Raw genomic sequence first — 17809 nt, forward strand, 5'->3', positions numbered from 1 at the left:
ATGAATCATACTGTACACGTGTCCAGGCAGTGTACACACAGGCGCACACACACTCACAAACACACACACGTATGTAGTCAGAGATACAGAGGCACATGCCTGCACACACATGGCATTTGTACACACATTCACCTGCATACATGCTCACACATACAGACTCACATAACTACCATGTGTGTACACATATTCACACATATGCACACACATTCACCTGTTTACATATTGTGATATTGAGAGTTATTGCACCATGCGTTGCTCATGTGAGAGAGGCTAAAGTTTTGCCTCTCTTTTAAAAGGTAAATATTCCTGCAAAGGACACAATGGGAGCAGTTATTAGTTATTTTATTTTATTTCTTAGTTTAACTGGGAACCTGAAAGTAGGTGTTTTTTGTTTTTTTTTAAGATTTTATTCATTTATTTGACAGAGAGAGATACAGCAAGAGAGGGAACACAAGCAGCGGGAGTGGGAGAGGGAGAAGCAGGCTTCCCGTGGAGCAGGGAGCCCTGGACACTGGGATCATGACCGATCCAAAGGCAGACACTTAATGACTGAGCCACCCAGGCGCCCTGAAAGTAGGTTTTAAGGAGAAGGGGCACAACCTTGAGTCTGAGAAGTGACATTTCTCTGGATGCACAATTTTGCCAAGTACCCTCTCCCAGAAAGGGCACGGCTGGATCAGACAGACTGACTTCTTCATAGCTTAACTCCTACAGAACCTCAGACTGTCTAAATCTGGATGAGCCTCCAAAACATTTGGTCCTTTGGTCCAAGTCCCTCATCTTATAGAGGAGGAAACTCAAATTCACTGAGGTTAATCAAGGCTCCTGGGTTGTATTTCCAAAACAGATCTGAATCTGTCCACTTCCCTTACTTGTCATCCGCATATAAAATCCCAGGGCAAGACTAATTACTTAGGTTATGTGTCCCCTTCTTGGACCCATGTCTGCGGTCAAGGGATGAAGAGCTATGACTGATGAAGCCTGATCAAGCACCTGCCCCCCTGCCAGGGCTGTGATTGGCAGCACCCCCATACACACTGAATCAAATGAAACCAGAAAGCACCATCCTGTTACCAGAAGACCGGGAGGCAGAGATAGTGGGCAGACCAAAAACAACTGATGTCCATGACTGTATCTTAGCAATTGTCTAGAAGTTTCTGCCTCCGAGTTTTGAACAGAAATAAACACCAGGGTCAGCTGTGATGGGGGAGGGGCAGCCTAGGGGCCCTGTCCATGTGAGGCCTGTATTTGGGCAAGAAGGGATGAAGTATAAAGTAAGAGAAGGAGGGGTAACAGCGCTACAGTTCGGATGGTTTTCGACTCTAAAGTAGGCTCTTCAGAAACTTAGGGATGTTTGTGGAGCGTGTCGCAAATGGACAGAGGACTTGGGTGACTTTATGGAAGCTTTTTTTTTTTTTTCATATTTTAGATATGTGTGAGTGGCTATTGAATTTTTTACTCTTTTGTTTGTCTTTTCTCAAATTGATAGTGTTATAAATATTTAACTTTTTATGAAAGAAATTATTATAGTATTTGATTAGAAATCTAATAAAAATTGTTAAAAAGTGTATACATTTATAACATGTACAGTATATATGTAAATATATATAGTTAGTAAAAAATATTTAAAATATTTTTGACTATGTTTAAAAAGTTAAATATAGTCATATACTTAATATTTGATCTACTTCTCCAATGTGACTAGCAAAGTGCTTCTCAATGTTGGACAGGAAGTTATTGCGGTTGTGCAAGAAGATAAGATATCGAATGAAATGAAAGCAATTAGTCCCTGATAAGTGGGAAGACGACAGCAAAAACCATGGCAGAGGGCCGTCCGACTCCAGCCCCTGAGCGCTGACTGGCCGTGTGACTTTGCTGATGGAGGGTGCTGGCTACATCAGTCCCACCACATACTTCTCTCTGGAGAGTGTTAGCGAAGGTCTGCATTTCTAGCCTGTGTGGGAGAAACGGGGTGATAGATGACAGCATCTTTTTCACCTTGAACTCTCTGAAACTTGCTGAAGGATACGTGCCTCGAAGACATGACATGGTCCGTGCCGTGGTGGTGGAGAGCAGCCAGTCATGCTACGTCTGGAGAGCCTTATGCATGACCCCAGTGAAAAGACAGGACTTCGCTGTCTTTGAGGAGGCTGCCGATGAGTCCTGTGGAGCCCTTTTATTGAAAAAGAAAGGTGATATTGAAGTCACGAGGATGACAAATTTTGGAACGATAAAAGAAGGAGGAAGTAACAATATGGTGATCTGGATAGAGAATAAAGGAGCTATTCCTCAAAACTTAAGTCAGCTGTAAACTGGCTGGCTGGGATAAAGCAAAACAATTCAGATTTCAAATGCTGGATAAAACCCAAACGTGCCCAGTAGGGTCTCTTATTCCTGTTCCTGAGAAGGAGAAGAATTTTTCAGATGAAAATATTAACTCACTAGATAGCTACCAAAAAAACCACAACCTGTCAGGTGTCAGAGAGCGGTGTGGTGAACAACAAAGAAGTCTCTCCAGAGGACTGTCTGTGCTTGTGAAGGAGAAGATGGGGACAAAGAAAAGAGGAAGCTGGGGAAGCAGGTGACAGAGCTGGAGCCCGGAGGGCTCATCCCTCCAAGTGGAAGAGCCCTGATGGTGATTATATGTGATGCAAAGAATTCTGGCCCCAGCCCCTGCAAGGAGCTCCTTCTGCTCTGCTACTCCAGCTTTGTAATTGGGCGGTTCCTTGAAGTGAATGTCATTGAGTGGGGAGGAGTCACTAACAACCGTCCCAGAACCATTTTCTTGGGAAAGGTCTGAAAGTTCAACCACATTAACATCCACAAAAAGTACAGTTGTGACCACACAGAAAAGGAACTCAAGATGACAACTTCCAAGTTTTCTTCCACAGTATCCAATACCAGATAGACTTAAGAAATGTGTGGAACAGGGGCTCCTGGGTGGCTCAGTCGTCAAGTGTCTGCCTTCGGCTCAGGTTATGATCCTAGGATCCTGGGATCGAGCCCCGCATCAGGCTCCCTGCTCCTCGGAAAGTCTGCTTCTCCCTCTCCCACTCCCCCTGCTTGTGTTCCCTCTCTCCCTCTCTCTGTCAAATTAATAAATAAATAAAATCTTTAAGAAATGTGTGGAACAGGGATGCCTGGGTGGCTCAGTGGTTAAGCATCTGCCTTCGGCTCAGGTCATGATCTCAGGGTCCTGGGATCAAGTCCCGCATCAGGCTCCCTGCTCAGCGGGGAGCCTGCTTCTCTCTCTGCCTGCCGCTCCCCCTGCTCGTGCTCTCTCTCTCTCTCTGACAAATAAATAAAATCTTAAAAAAAAAAAAAAGAAATGAGTGGAACAAAAAATTGACTTTCTAACTTTCAGCCATTACTCGTAGAGCTTTTCAACATCTCGAACTGTTACGGAACCTGGACTGGATTGCCCGATGGAAGAACCAAGCAGCACCCGGAGATCTTGGAGGATAGGAGGTTTATTTAACGCCAGCAGGCTCAGAGGAGAGTGGTCTCCAAAGGTCTAAGTCCCAAGTACGAAGGGGGCAATTTATACACTTCTACTTCCACATACTTGGCACTTTCGGCGCCTGCGGGAAGTGGGGCAGGGAGAAGAACCAGGGTTGGTGCAAGCAGGAAGCTGAGCAGGAGAAGAACCCAGAAGAGCCCCGGGGCAAGGACTGGGACTCTCTCGCTGGCTCGGTTGGCCATCTTAGGACACTCATTTTCATTATCATTCCCCCCTTTGATGCCCCTTTAAACACCTAGTTTAGAGGGCATCATTTTCATCTTCTAAGGGGCGATAGTGAGTAAGGAGTAACTGGAGTCTGATTTTAGCAATTTGAGTAGTGACAAACCTAGTAAGGGCATTAAGAATACAAGGACCAAATGCCACTATGAGGAGAAGCAATAGGAGGGGGCCGACAAGGGGGTGAACCAAGGGCACCATTGTGCGAGGGAATCCCACCAAGTTGTCCGCTGGAGTGTTTCCCACCGATGACGCACTTATTCCTGTAACTGGGTTAAGTTTCTTGGACCACCCCCGACTCATTAGCGTAGACACAACATTCCTCCTGTAAGAAGAGGCAGAGGCCCCCTGCGCGGTCATGAGTAAGTCGAGCCCGCGCCTATTTTGGAGGACCACTGAGGCCAGTGAATTGAGTTGGCACTGCAGGGCCAGGGCTGACTGAATGAGGGTGGAAAAATCCGCCGTGAGTTGTTGAGTTAACCCCTGGTACTGAACCTGAGACATCCTGACGCCAGTGGTGCTTAAGGCAACATCTGATGCAGGCTCATGATAAGAGGGATGGCCCCGGGGGAGCGTCCAGGAGGCTAGGAGGTCTCCATATGCGTGGGGCATATGGAGAGTCCTCCCAGGGAGGACTGAAAGATTGGGTAAGAGACTGACAAGCGTGCATGATTGATTGCGCCAGGTGATGCAGATGTATACACCTTGATCACAAGCCAGAAAAGTGTTGTTAGGCGCACAGATCCAGCTACAGCCCATGATGGGAGAGGAAGAGTTGCCATACAGCGGTACCAGAGCCAGAAAGGGATAATCTGTGGTCCCCAGGCCGAGGTGGGAGGTGACACGGTAGATTGGCTGAGGATGACACCTAGGTATTGGACGGGACCGGGCTTTATACAGATCCAGCAGTCAGACACTAGGGGTGGATTTGGGTGGTTAAGCGCTTGGTGGGAGGCGTTAATCATACCTAACAGTTGTGCTATAGATGCTTGCTGAGTGTGGGTGGGGGACCCAGGGATACGCCAGGTCAAGTTATTTTCTGTCTGACTCTGGGGGTTGACTGTAAGCCTTGGCATGAACATGGACTTAATCATAAATTTGGCCATGGGGTCGGTCCCCATAGGGTGATATTGGCCCAACAGGAGAATGATTCCTGTAGCCCATGATGTGGCATTGGGTTCTAAGACTGAGAGGGTGAGCAGTATACAGTGATTGTTAGGGCAAGAGGATGGGGTGGTCTTGTGTGACAAGGAAATCTGGATGTCACTGTGCTGTTTGAGGTGCCACCTGGTGGACCATCGTTCCATTCCTGGCCAAGTTGCCACCCATGACTCACATCCCCAGGCTTGCGAGCAGAACTGAGGGCAGGTGTTTGGCTGTCAAGGCATAGGGCCCCACAGATGTAGATATCTACCAGCTGGTAACCAGAGTGAGGGCCATGGTAGGAACGCTGTCTATGAGGTTCCCAGGAGGTATCAAGAAGCTGGCATCCCTCAAAATGGAGGTTAACCTTTGGTGTGTGCCCATCCCAGGTGGAAGAAGTCAGTGGGGGCGCTGGTGTGGGATTGAGGGGGATAAGCTGGAAAGTCCATTTGCCAGTAATGGTGATATGAGAGTTGTCCCCCTTGCCTGGCCGGTCAAGCTAGAGGCAGTGCAGAGGAACAGCAGAAGACCGGTAGCAGAAGGTAGCAGAAGACCGGGACTGACTGGGGCCAGGAAAACCATGGTGAAATGTGCTCAGGAGTAGACAGCAGAGGGCCAGTAAAAGTGAGATCTACGACCTTAGGTAGAGGGAGCCATCATGGCTAACCTGACAGCAAATGAAACCTGTGGACAAGTAAGTGCAGTAATGCACCCTAGGGACACCCAATAAGCAATGACAATAGTAAGCCTCTGGGAGAAAGCCCAGTCAGGAGGGGCAACAGTGTAGAGTCCGACCCCCAAGATGAGGGAAATCATGCCGATGAGAGCCAGAGACCACGGTGAGCAGGTGTCCATCAGTCGGTGAGGTCTCGCCAAAGGTGAAGCCGGAGTGGGTTTGTGAGGTCTGGCTGGACTCTCCACTGGCACAGCTCCTCATCTGAATGATGAGCTTTCTTCACTCTGGAGTGGTGGACCCACGGGGTGACACCTGAGACCTTGAGGGCAGTGGTTAGAACAACAGTGTGGGGCCCTGTCCACTGCGGTTTGAGGGGGTCTTTCTTCAAATCTTTGACCCAAACTGAGTCCCCTGTCTGGAAGGAGTGTACCTGAGACCCTAAGGAGATTGGGGCCCTCTTGATGGTGTACTTTTGTAATTTATTCAGGGTGGCCCCCAGGGCCTGAAGCTGCTCCTTTATCCCTTTATCTCCAACCTGATGCAAGTTTCCTGGAAGGCTTCCCAAGCACGGGGGAGGCCGGCCATATATTAATTCGGATGGGGAGAAACCTGATGTCCTGGGCGTGCAGCGAGCATGCGGGAGAGCTAGGGGTAGCAGATTGGCCATGGGAGGTTAGTCTCCTGACAAAACTTTGGTAAGGTTCTCTCAAGGGTGTGATTCATTCACTCTACTTTCCCTGAACTTTGGGGCCAGTAAGCGGTGTGGAGTCTCCAGGTGATGTTGAGAGATTTGGTCAAGACCTGTACAATGTCTGCCACAAATGCGGGTCCATTGTCATTATGGATTGTTAATGGCAGGCTGAACCGGGGCACGATCTCCTGCAAGAGGACTTAAGCTACTTCCCGGCTTTGTTCTGTCCTAGTCAGGAAGGCTTCGACCCACCCAAAGTATGTGCATACTATTACTAGGAGATATCTGAACCCCCTGCTCGGCTGCACATCTGTGAAGTCTACCTCTCGATCTTTGAAGGGGGTTGCTCCCAGCCTCTGGACACCTGGCGGGGGCCATGGTGCAGACCGAGCATTACTTTTAGCACATGTTATGCATCGTTCACTCGTTGCTCGGCATAGTGCTGGCAGCTGACTGACGTAGTAGTGCTTCTTGAGAAGGGCCTCTAATGCAGTTTTTCCCAGATGAGTGAGTTGGTGGTATTCCTTGACTAGATGCCCTCCAGTTGCTGTTGGAACAAAGATGCACCCATCTGGCATCATCTGTCATCCCTTTTCAGTCAGGGTGACTCCCTCAGCCATGGCCCATTCTTTTCCTTTTTAGTGTAACTGGGTGGGGGGACTTCTTCTGGGGGTGTTAAGGCCATGGTGAGGGAACGGGCTCTGTCCATGTCCTCACTGGCTGTGGTCTTGGCTGCCTCATCTGCCAGACGATTTCCCCACGCTATGGGGTCGTCTCCTTTTTGGTGTCCCTTACAGTGAAGGATTGCTACTTCCTTTGGAAGCCAGACGGCTTCGAGGAGTCTCAGTATCTCCTCCTTGTTCTTCATAGCTTTTCCTGCTGCGGTTAGGAGGTCCCTTTCCTTGTAGGTGGCTCCATGTATATGTATAGTAGCAAAGGTGTACTGAGAGTCAGGATAGATGTTGATTCGCTTGCCTTCACCGAGGGCTCAGGCTCAGACTAAGGCATATAATTCAGCATGTTGAGCTGACCATCCAGCTGGTAATGCCTTAGCTTCTAGGACTTCAGTGGTTGTGGTTACTGCATAACCTGCTTTCTGGCACCCTCTTGTAGGTAACTGCTGCCATCACTGAACAGCTTGAGCTCTGGATTCTTTATGGCTTGATCCCGCAGATCTGGACGGCTTGCGTACACTTCATCAGTCACCTCGGAGCAGTCATGGTCTGGTTCTCCCTCTTCTGTGGGGAGAAAGGTTGCTGGATTTAATGTCCTTGCTGTTTTGAGGGTGACCCGTGGGTTTTCACAGAGGAGCCCTTGGTATTGCGCTAGCCAAGAGTTGGAAAGGAAGCGGGGTCCCTGTGCGTTCATGAAGGACACAACTGCATGAGGGACCTTGACGTTAAGTTCTTGCCCCAGGGTAAGTTTGTCTGCCTCCTTGATGAGTAGGACTGTGGCTGTCAGCACCCTGAGGCACGGCGGCCATCCCGCTGCCATGGGCTCCAGCTTCTTTGACAGGTAAGCACTGGCCATTGCCAGGGTCCAACAGTCTGGGTGAGTACCCTGAGCGCTATTTTTTCCTTTTCATGCACAAAGAGATTGAAGGGTTTTTCTACATCTGGTAGGCCCAGGGCTGGAGCCCACCCCAGGGCAGTCTTTACCTCTGTGAAAGCGACCTCTGCTTCCTCAGTCCAGGTAGGGGGTTCTCGATCTGGTCCCCCTAAGAGATCATAAAGGGGTCTTGCTATTGCTGAGAACCCAGGGATCCAGATGTGGCAATATCCTGCAGCCCCCAGGAATTCTCGTAGGCCCCTTTTTGTCTGGGGCTGTGGCAGGGAGATGATGACCCTTTTCCTCTCCGACCCTAGTTCTCTCTTCCCTTAGGTAAGGAGGAAACCAAGGTATCGGACCTGTTGTTGGCAGATTTGTGCCTTCTTCCTTGAGGATCGGTATCCCGAGTCTGACAGGAGCTGTAGGAGGGCCTTTGTGCCTTTTGTGCAGTTTTTTTGTGTGTCACTGGCGAGGAGGAGGTCATCCACATACTGGAGGAGGGTGCATCATGTGGCCTCTCTTGGGAAGCTGGCGAGGTCTGCGGCCAGCACTTCCCCAAAGAGGGTTGGTGAGTTTTTAAACCCCTGCGGGAGGCGCATCCAAGTCAGTTGCATCTGGCACCCTGTATCAGGTTCAGATCATTCAAAGGCAAATAGTGGCTGGCTCTGGGGAGCTAAGCAGAGGCAGAAGAAGGCATCCTTCAAATCTGGGCAAGTGAACCATCTGGCCGACCCTGGGATTTGGCCGAGGAGGGTGTATGGATTCGGAACCACTGGGTGAAGAGAGATGGTCACCTTGTTGATGGCCCACAGGTCTTGAACTGGTCGGTATCCCCCTCCTGACTTCTTGACTGGCAGGAGTGGGGTATTCCAGGCCGCCTGGCACTTGACTAGAATACCTGTTTCTTTGAGTTTGGTCAAATGTTCTTGGATGCCGATCTTAGCTTCTTGTGGAAGGGGGTTATTGCCTTTGCCTCTGAGGTTGGGCTCCTAGGATCAGTTCAACAATGATAGGCCCGATTCCGGGCTAGTCCAGGTGGGTTGTTTTCAGCCCATACTGAAGGGAAGGTGAGTCTGAACTCTGGCGGGCTGCTCGGTTGGGTCTGGGCACAGAATAGCCTCCATTCTTCTTCCCTTGGTGTGGTAATTGCTAGTATTAGAGACCCTGTCTCCTCCTGCCTTGGGTTCAGTGAGAGGCTAGTGTGTCCTGTGGGCTCAAAGATTATCTGAGCCCTAAGCTTGGAGAGTATGTCTCAGCCCAGGAGAGGGATGGGGCAATCGGGCAGATATAGGAATTCGTGTCGGACCTTGTGGCCCCCGAGTTTGCACTGGTGAGCCTGGCAAAAGGGCTGTTGTATCGCCTGCATCCCGGTGGCCACGAGGATGGTCGCAGTCCTTTTGCTGAAAGGTGCCACTGGGGAGGTGACAACAGAGTGCTCGGCCCCAGTATCAACCATAAAAGTCACTGGTTGGCCCCCCCTTCATTTTGACCGTGGGCTCATGGGGACCAAGGAGGAAAGAGCCCAGTCCCCCTCAGTCTGAGTCCATTCCCACAAGGCCTTATGAGGTCCTCCTCTCGGGGTTCTTCCTTGTAGCGACTGGGCTCTTTAAGCCTTTCCCCAGTTGGGACATTCGTTTTTCCAATGTCCTTTCTCTTTACAGGAGGCACATTGATCCCTTGCCAAGGGGGTTCTGGGCTTCCCCCCTTTTGGTGGTTGGGGTCTCCCTGCCTTTGTGTTGTCCTTTTCTTTCAGGGCAGTGGCCAGGAGGCTGACTTTCTTTTTCATCTTTTTGTCGGCTTCCCGTTTGGCTGCGACCTCCCTGTTCATGTAGACCTTATTGGCAATCTCTGTTAGTTGGGTGTTTTTCATCCCGGCAAAACCCGCTAGTTTCTCAAGTTTTTTTCTGATGTCTGGGGCGGCTTGAGCCATGAAGGAAGTGTTTACCATCTGTTGGCTTTCCTGTGCCTCGGGGTCAAATGGAGTGTATATCCTGTAGGCTTTACATAGTCTTTCGTAGTAGTCCCCGGGGGACTCCCCTGGTTGTTGAGTGACTGAGGATACCTTAGTCATATTTATGGGTTTCTTAGCTCCTACCCGGATTCCCTGGAGGAGGGCCTCCTGGTACCGGCGGATGTGGGCCTGTCCCTTGGTTGTGGTGAAGTCCCATGCTGGGCGCTCTTCGGGTGTGGCTGTATTAGCCCAGGCAGCAGGGCTGATGACTCCCGCTGGTGCATGCTCTTCCAGGTTCCTTGGAAAGGTGCACCTTTCATTATTCTCCTCCTTTCCTCTGTGTTAAATAGTGTGTGGAGGAACTGTTGGCAGTCTTCCCAGGTTGGCCGATGAATCTGGAAGAGGGATTCTATGAGGTCTACCATAGCCTGTGGTTTCTCAGAGTAGGATGGGGTGTTATGTTTCCAGTTGAGGAGGTCAGTAGTGGTGAAGGGCTGATAATACATCATGAAATGGCCAGGTTGGATTGTCCTGTCTTCATTGTGCCTCTTGGGTTCCTGTGTCTCTCGTACCAGCATTTGGAGGGTGCTTGCACCCGGCCTGGGGCACAGCTTGGCTGCTGGTCCTGGAGAAAGGGGATCTTTTAGGCCTCGGGGCACCGGTGGATCCTCTGGGCCTGGGGGCGCCAGTGAAACCGATGGTGGCAGAGTGTCTGGAGCTGAAGGGCCAGGTGTAGGCGGTCTTGGGGGTACGTACAGTGGGGACAGGGTTGGTTCATCCTCGGGATCTCTGGCTAGGATTTGTGGAGACTGGGATTTTTGCTGATTTTCTTTAGGTTGCTTGGATGAGGCTATTAAGACTCTGGCCTGTCCCTGCCAATTGCAAGCAAATTGCACCCGGGGGGGAGGGTCTGAGCAATTCCTAGGCAGGAGTCAATGTACGGAAATTGGTCAGGGTGTCCTGGTTCTCCTGTTATGACTCACCATACTCGATGAATCGTTGGGACATCCAATGTTCCTTCTGAAGGCCACCCAACATCAAAGGTGGGCCATTCCAATTCACATAGGGTTCTCAACTTGCTGGGGTTCATCCTGACTCCATAGTCTCCTGAAAACCCCTTCTTGAAATTTTTGATCATGGTCTCTAGAACCGTAGGTTTACTCTGCCCTGACCCCATGGTGATTTCTCTGTGTGTGGTGGCACAGAGACAGACAAAGGGGGGCGGGGTGCCTCCTGAGATGAGGAGACCAATCAGATGCCCGTCTGGCTGTGTCCTGAAGGAGCTTAGCCGTAGTGGTCTCAGCATTGTGACTTACGGTCGGAAACTATTCCGATGCCTCCACAGACTGTATGCTGTTCACCACGGAATCGCAGACAGGCCCACTCAGACTCCGGAGACCTTAAGGGTGCCCGCCTGTGGAGTCACAGAATCAGTCTGCTTGAGCAAGCCAGGTTGGACTGCATGTTCACTCACACATTCACACTCCAGAAGTTATTACATTCCCTCCCTGGGAGTCCCTACCTGTGAGACCTCTAAGAGGTCTCTGGGAGGTGATCAGGCTCCCCTTACATCCCAATGGGGGTGGGCTTGTCTGGGTCCTGGGGCCCCAGGCCTTACGGGAATCCGACGTCAGGACCAGGTCCTCACCTGCCAAGTCTCCTCAAGTCTGGCGGGAACAGAGGAGCAGGGCCAGCCCGAGGTGACAGGGGTGGGAGAGTGGCGAAAATTAGGCAGGCGTGCCTTCTCTGTTACGATCCCTCGTTCAGTTACCGCCCCGCCGTTGCCCCCCAAACCGGGAGCAACAATGGGCCATCGCGGTTGGGTTTCCCGGTCAGGGAACCATATGTTACGGAACCTGGACTGGACTGCCCGACGGAAGAACCAAGCGGCACCAGGAGATCTTGGAGGATAGGAGGTTTATTTAACGCTGGCGGGCCCAGAGGAGAGTGGTCTCCAAAGGTTTGAGGCCCGAGCACAAACAAAGGGGGCAACTTATACACATCTACTTCCGCATACTGGGCACTTTTGGCGCGTGCGCGAAGCGGGGCAGGGAGAAGAACCCAGATTGGTGCTCGTGGGAAGCAGAGCAGGAAGAACCCGGAAGAGCCCCTGGGCAAGGACTGGGACTCTCTCTCTGGCTCAGTCAGCCATCTTAGGACACAGATTTTCCTTATCAGAACTACAAGGAAAAGTTTTCGACTTTGACTTGAGGAGATTCATGCAGAAATAGAACTGAAAGAGTATAACATGAGTGGGGTCACCTTGAAAAGAAATGGTGACCTGCTGGTTCTGGAGGTCCCAGGATTGGCTGAAAGTAGGCCTTCTCTGTTAGCAGGTGATAAGCTGATTTTAAAAACTCAAGAGTACAACGGACATGTCATCAAATACTCGGCTATGTGACTGAGATTCATGAAGAAACATAATTCTTAAACTTAATCCAGAATTTGAGCAAGCATATAACTTTGAGCCTATGGATGTGGAATTCACATATAACAGGACCACAAGCAGATGGTGTCACTTTGCACTAGAACACGTCACCCACTTAGCTGTTAAAGTGTTGTTTCCAAAAGAAATCATTTTACAGTCTCCCCAAGTGACAGGGAACTGGAACGATGCACAAGACACCAAAAACAATGGACAGTCCACCATCAAGAATAGGAAAGCCCTGAAGGACCATACTAAGCACGCAGCAAAGGAGAGGCGGGCTGGTGCCCAGGACACGCTGGGGCCAGTGGCCTTTGCTGAAAAGTCAACTGATCTGGTAAATGAAGTTCAGATCCCCAAGGCGAGAGAAGGAATTTTTCAATCCTGTGCTCAATGAAAACCAGAAGTTAGCGGCTAGAAGAATCCTGAGTGGCGACTGCCACCCACTCCCATATATTCTTTTTGGACCTCCTGGAACCAGGAAGACAGTGACGGTTCTAGAGGCTGTTTTACAGTGAACTACGCTTTGCGGGACAGTCAAATATTGGTCTGGGCACCCTCCAACAGTGCGGCCGACCTCGTGTGTCTGTGGCTGCACGAGAGCCAGGTGCTGTGGCCCGGCACCATGGTCCATGTAAATGCCACCTGCAGGTTCAAGGAGACAGTCACTGATGCCATCGAACTGGACTGCAAAGTTGGGCAGGTTCAAGGAGACAGTCACTGATGCCAACAAACCGGACTGCAAAGTTGGAGAAGATATCTGGAAGGCCTTGCACTTCAGGATCATGAGCATGACATGCAGCAGCAGGGGTCTCTTTTACCAAATAGGAGGGAGAGTTGGACATTTTACACATGTGTTTGTGGACGAAGCAGGACAGCTGAGTGAGCCGGAACGCCTTATTCCGCTGGGGCTGGTTTCAGAGGCCAACAGCCAGACTGTCCTTGCCGGAGACCCCATGCAGTTTGGACCCATCATCAAGTCTAGACTTGCCATGGCTTATGGGCTGAATGTTTCTGTGTTGGAAAGACTGATGTCCCGGCCAGCATATCTGAGGGATGAAGATGCTTTTGGTGCTTGTGGTGCCTACAACCCCCTGTTGGTTACAAAGCTCATGAGGAACTATAGATCCCACCCAGCTCTGCTGGTGCTGCTGTCCGGGCTGTTCTACCACAGAGAACTTGAAGTGGGGTGACCTCCCTGCTGGGCTGGGAGAAGTTACCAGAGAAAGGCTTCCCCCTCATTTTCATGGCGTGAAGGGCAGCAAAGCTCATGAAGGGAGGAGCCCGTCGTGGTTCAGGTCATGCACTGTTGCTGCCTCCTGGCTAGGGGCATCACCAGCCAAGTGTCTGCAAGTGACATTGGTGTGATCATGCCCTACCGGAAGCAGGTGGAAAAAATCAAAATTATTTTGCGAAATGTTGATCTGATGGACATAAAATTCGGATCAGTAGAGGAGTTTCGAGGGCAAGGATATTTGGTCATCATCATCTCCACCGCATGGTCAAATGAAGATAGATTTGAAGATGATAGGTATTTTTTGGGTTTCTTATCCAACTCAAAAAGATTTAATGTTGCAATCACCAGACCCAAAGCCTTGCTGATTGTGCTGGGAAATCCTCATGTTCTGCATCCCTGTTTTGGTGCTTTACTGGAATACAGCATTACCAATGGTGTCTACGCAGGGTGCGATCTGCCTCCTGACCTGCAGTCCCTGCAAAAAGTCAGGATCAGAGGGACCCACAGGACCAGGTCCACAGCCCCAGTTGGTAAGGCATGGCCAGGAGGCCTGGCACCACATCCTAGGGAGCTGCTGTCCTCACCTCTGTGCTGGGGCCCCTGCAGCCTGCCTTGTGTCCTGGCCTTGGCCATGAGCATGGGAGCCATGGGGTCAGATGGAGCCTGCTGTCCGTTCTCCACACCAGCCCATTCCTGCTGCTGGGCAGTTACTGCAACCCATCACCAAAATAAATGCTCACATGGGGCACCTCGAGTGCGGCTGGCTGGAGGAGGCAGGCATCAAAGTGTAGGATGTCAGGCTGAACGGCTCCGCAACGGGCCACGTCTTGGTCAAAGACAACAGCCTGTGTTGCAAAGACTGCACCTGATCTTTCATGTGGCTCTTCCCACGGAGGCAGAATTTCAGCTGGTCAGGGATGTGGTGCTGTGGTCCCTTCCAAACTTTCTGCTAGAGGGCGTGAACAAGCTCAAGATCAGCCCGGTCACCCTGAAGGAGGCGTATGTCCAGAAGCTGGTGAAGGTCTGCACGGACACTGACCGCTGGAGCCTGATTTCCCTCTCCAACAGGAATGGGAAGAACATGGAGCTGAAATTCGTTGACTCCATCCAGCGCCAGTTTGAATTTAGTGCAGACTCTTTTCAGATCATCCTGGACTCTCTGCTCTTCTTCTACGACTGCTCCAGCAGCCCCATCTCTGAGCGCGTCCACCCCATGGTGATCGGGGAGAGCGTGTATGGGGACTTCGAGGAAGCCTTTGACCACCTGCAGAACAGACTGATCGCCACCAAGAACCCCAAAGAGATCAGGGGCGGGGGACTGCTCAAGTACAGCAACCTCCTCGTGCGGGACTCCGACCCACAGACCAGGAAGCAATCAAAGCTCTGGAGCGTTCCAGGTACTCCAGGATTGAGGAAGGCAAGCATGCGGGCTTGGTCAAGCCCGGGACCCTGCGGGCATAGCCACAGAGCTTTCCCTTGGCTGACCTTGTGCTGCGCCAGGCCCAGCACCTGCATACTACAGTGCGGCCTGGACACCATCACACCAGTGAGCAAACCTTACATGCGGAGAGGGAGGGAGGTGTGCGCATACTTAACAGAAGAAAAACTGGTCCTCTGGCATTCTTTCAGTTGGGTGCTTTTTAGCTTGGGTGAAGGCCTGGTGTGCTCTAGTGGTGTGGCAAGCCTGTGCAAATAAGTGACATTTTTGAAGTACCCTCTCTGTCTAAACTCCTTTCTACTAATTAAGTGAAGCTGGACGGCAGTGCTGGCTCGTTCCTTCAGCTTCACGTTTGTACACATGCCTACGACCCAGGAGGGCAAGCTGTGAGAGCTGCCACAAGAGCCTGCGGTCTCCAGTGTCATTAGATGAAGACCAGGAAGAAAGGGTGGCTGCTGCGAGACATGCGAACGGCACAGCTGCGGGCCAGGTGCCTCCCCAGGCTCTACCAGGATTTCTAGGGACAGGGAACTGCTAGCCTCACCGTCACTGTGACCCCCATCCTCTGCTGGGGCCTTTCTTGCAGCTTGGGAGCTGCAGGTGGGCCCTAGGGATGGGAGTCTTTTTTGGGCTTGGCCATCCCAGGGTCAGTCAGCTCCGGCAGTGGAGGAGTCCAGCTGATCTTTTTGGCTGTGCAAGGATGACTGGGTAGGGCACCACAAGGCTATCCCTAAGTCATTAGGTCGAGCCGTAGGAAATTGTCAATATCTGACCATTCTGATCTTTGAAAATGGCTATTTCATGCGGTTCAACCTAAACTTTTAGTAAGGGGAAAGGAAAGAAACTGAAGCCCAGACTCTTATCTGCAGTAGATTCTATTCAATCTATTAGAAGTAGAATAGGTTTCCTAGAACATTAGTCTCCCAGTTCATTTTTTCATCTTTCATTTGTTTAAGGTTCTGTTATGGGTTGAACTGTATCCTCCCAAAAGCTTTGCTGAAGTCCTAATCCCCCACTTCATGATGTGAGCATATTTGGAAATGGGGTCTTTTTTTTTTTTAGTCTCCACGACCAGCGTGGAGCCCAATGCAGGGCTTGAACTCAACGATCCTGAGATCAAGACCTGAGCTGAGACTAAGAGTTAGATGCTTAACTGACTGAGCCACCCAGGGGCCCCAGAAATGAGGTCTTTACTGAGGTAATTGAGTTAAAGTGAGGTCATTAGTGTGGGCCCTACCAATGACTTGGTGTCCTTATACAAAGGGGGAAATTTGGCCAAAGGGAAGATGATGTGAAGGCAGCAGTGATGCATCTACAAACCAAGGAATGACTGAGGCTACCAGCAGCCAGGAGAGAGGCTTGAGGCCTTCAGAGGGAGCTTGGCCTTGTAGAAACCTTGATTTTGTACTTCTGGTTCCCAGAACTGCGAGGCAATGAGTTCCCCTGTTTTTTCAAATCACCCAGTATGTGGTACTTTGTCATGGAAGGCCTAATGTGAAGGCCTGAATGTTTGTTTCTGCCCCTGCCTTCCTATGTTGAAATCCTAATGGTATTAGTAGTGGAGCCCTCATGAGTGGGGTTAGTGCCCTAATAAGAGGATCTAGAGAATCTCTAGCCCCTTCTACCACATGAGGACACAGTGAGAAGGTGCCAGCTCTAAGCCAGTAAGCTAGCCCTCACCAGAAGGTGACTGTGCTGGTGCTCTGATCCTTGACTTTCTAGGCTCGAGAGCTGTGAACAATAAATTTCTGTTGTATATAAGCTACCCAAGTCTGTCGTATTTTGTTACAGCAGCCTGAACGAAGATACCTAGGAAGTAAATATAGGTTCCTTCCAGTGATGATCAACTATGTCGTTGGTAAGACACAACAGGACAGCTTATGTTAAAAATGGTACGGTTGTTTAATCCCTAGGATCCAGATCTGAAGTATTCATTCATTCTTATAGGAACTAGTCGTACTTCCTACCGTGGCCAAAACCATTTGTTTGGATACAATAAAGTTAGCCTTGTTCTTTCTTTCTTCCTTCCTTTTTTCTTTTTTGATGTAATGTTCCATGATTCATTGTTTGCATATAACACCCAGTGCTCCATGCAGAACGTGCCCTCTTTAATACCCATCACCAGGTTAACCCATCCCCCCACCCCCCTCCCCTCTAGAACCCTCAGTTTGTTTCTCAGAGTCCATAGTCTCTCATGGTTCGTCTCCCCCTCTGATTTCCCCCCCTTTATAACACACACACACACACTCCTTCCTTTGGTTTTCTGGCATTTTCAAGTTTGTGGTAAGAGTTTCAATATGAATTTTTTCTTCAGTCTGAAATGGGGGAAATATCATGCTTGTGCAACCTTAAGGAGCCCATTCAAATTTAGGAGAACCAGAAACTTATTCTAAGGAGACACTAAGAATTCCTGATACTGTCACACGGAGTCCTTCTGTGTTAAAGAGTTTAGAAGGTGGAAATAGAGCTCCTGGAGTTGTATTCCGAAGATTTGTTGAGGAAGATCAGTGTTAGCAGGCTTCACCCTCTGGGGGACTCAAAAGTAGGTAAGTAGAGCAGAACTGGAGACAACAGCTTCTTCTGGAGGGAAGTAGTGCAGATTGGTGTAGAATGCACCAGAAGCTCTTTTATGTCAAACTTTTTTTAGGATCTAGTTTTACAAATAAACCTAAACAAACAAAATAACAGAAATATATAGTTAAGGAAAGGGATTTTTTTTTAAACAGAAGCACCTTATTTATTTATTTATTTATTAAAAAGATTTTATTTTATTTATTTGACAGACAGCGAGAGAGGGAACACAAGCAGGGGGAGTGTGAGAGGGACAAGCAGACTCCCTGCTGAGCAGGGAGCCCGATGTGGGATCACGACCTGAGCCAAAGGCAGACGCTTATCGACTGAGCCACCCAGGTGCCCCAGGAAAGGGATTTTGATTCATATTTGGACCTTCCATCTTTGGGC

At 50.1% G+C, this 17809-nt stretch overlaps 1 protein-coding gene and 2 pseudogenes across 2 annotated transcripts in view; 2 read left to right on the top strand and 1 right to left on the bottom strand.

Moving 5' to 3' along the window:
• The first annotated feature begins 1679 nt into the window (after window positions 1-1679).
• On the top strand, window positions 1680-14142 carry LOC110578466 (annotated as a pseudogene).
• Window positions 14143-14150: 8 nt separating this feature from the next.
• Window positions 14151-14871, top strand: LOC110578465 (annotated as a pseudogene).
• Window positions 14872-17028: 2157 nt separating this feature from the next.
• Window positions 17029-17809, bottom strand: part of THEM4 (thioesterase superfamily member 4) — a 34778-nt gene continuing 33997 nt past the window's right edge. The window contains exon 6 of one of the 2 annotated variants that reach the window (XM_021687999.1): window positions 17029-17516. In XM_021687999.1, coding sequence (XP_021543674.1) covers window positions 17476-17516 — 41 coding nt within the window. In that variant the 3' untranslated portion in view covers window positions 17029-17475. The remainder of the gene's footprint in view (window positions 17517-17809) is intronic. The other variant, XM_021688000.1, reaches the window with a different exon arrangement.

This window comes from Neomonachus schauinslandi, chromosome 4 (genome assembly GCF_002201575.2).
Source record: "Neomonachus schauinslandi chromosome 4, ASM220157v2, whole genome shotgun sequence".
Taxonomy (NCBI): Eukaryota; Metazoa; Chordata; class Mammalia; order Carnivora; family Phocidae; genus Neomonachus; species Neomonachus schauinslandi.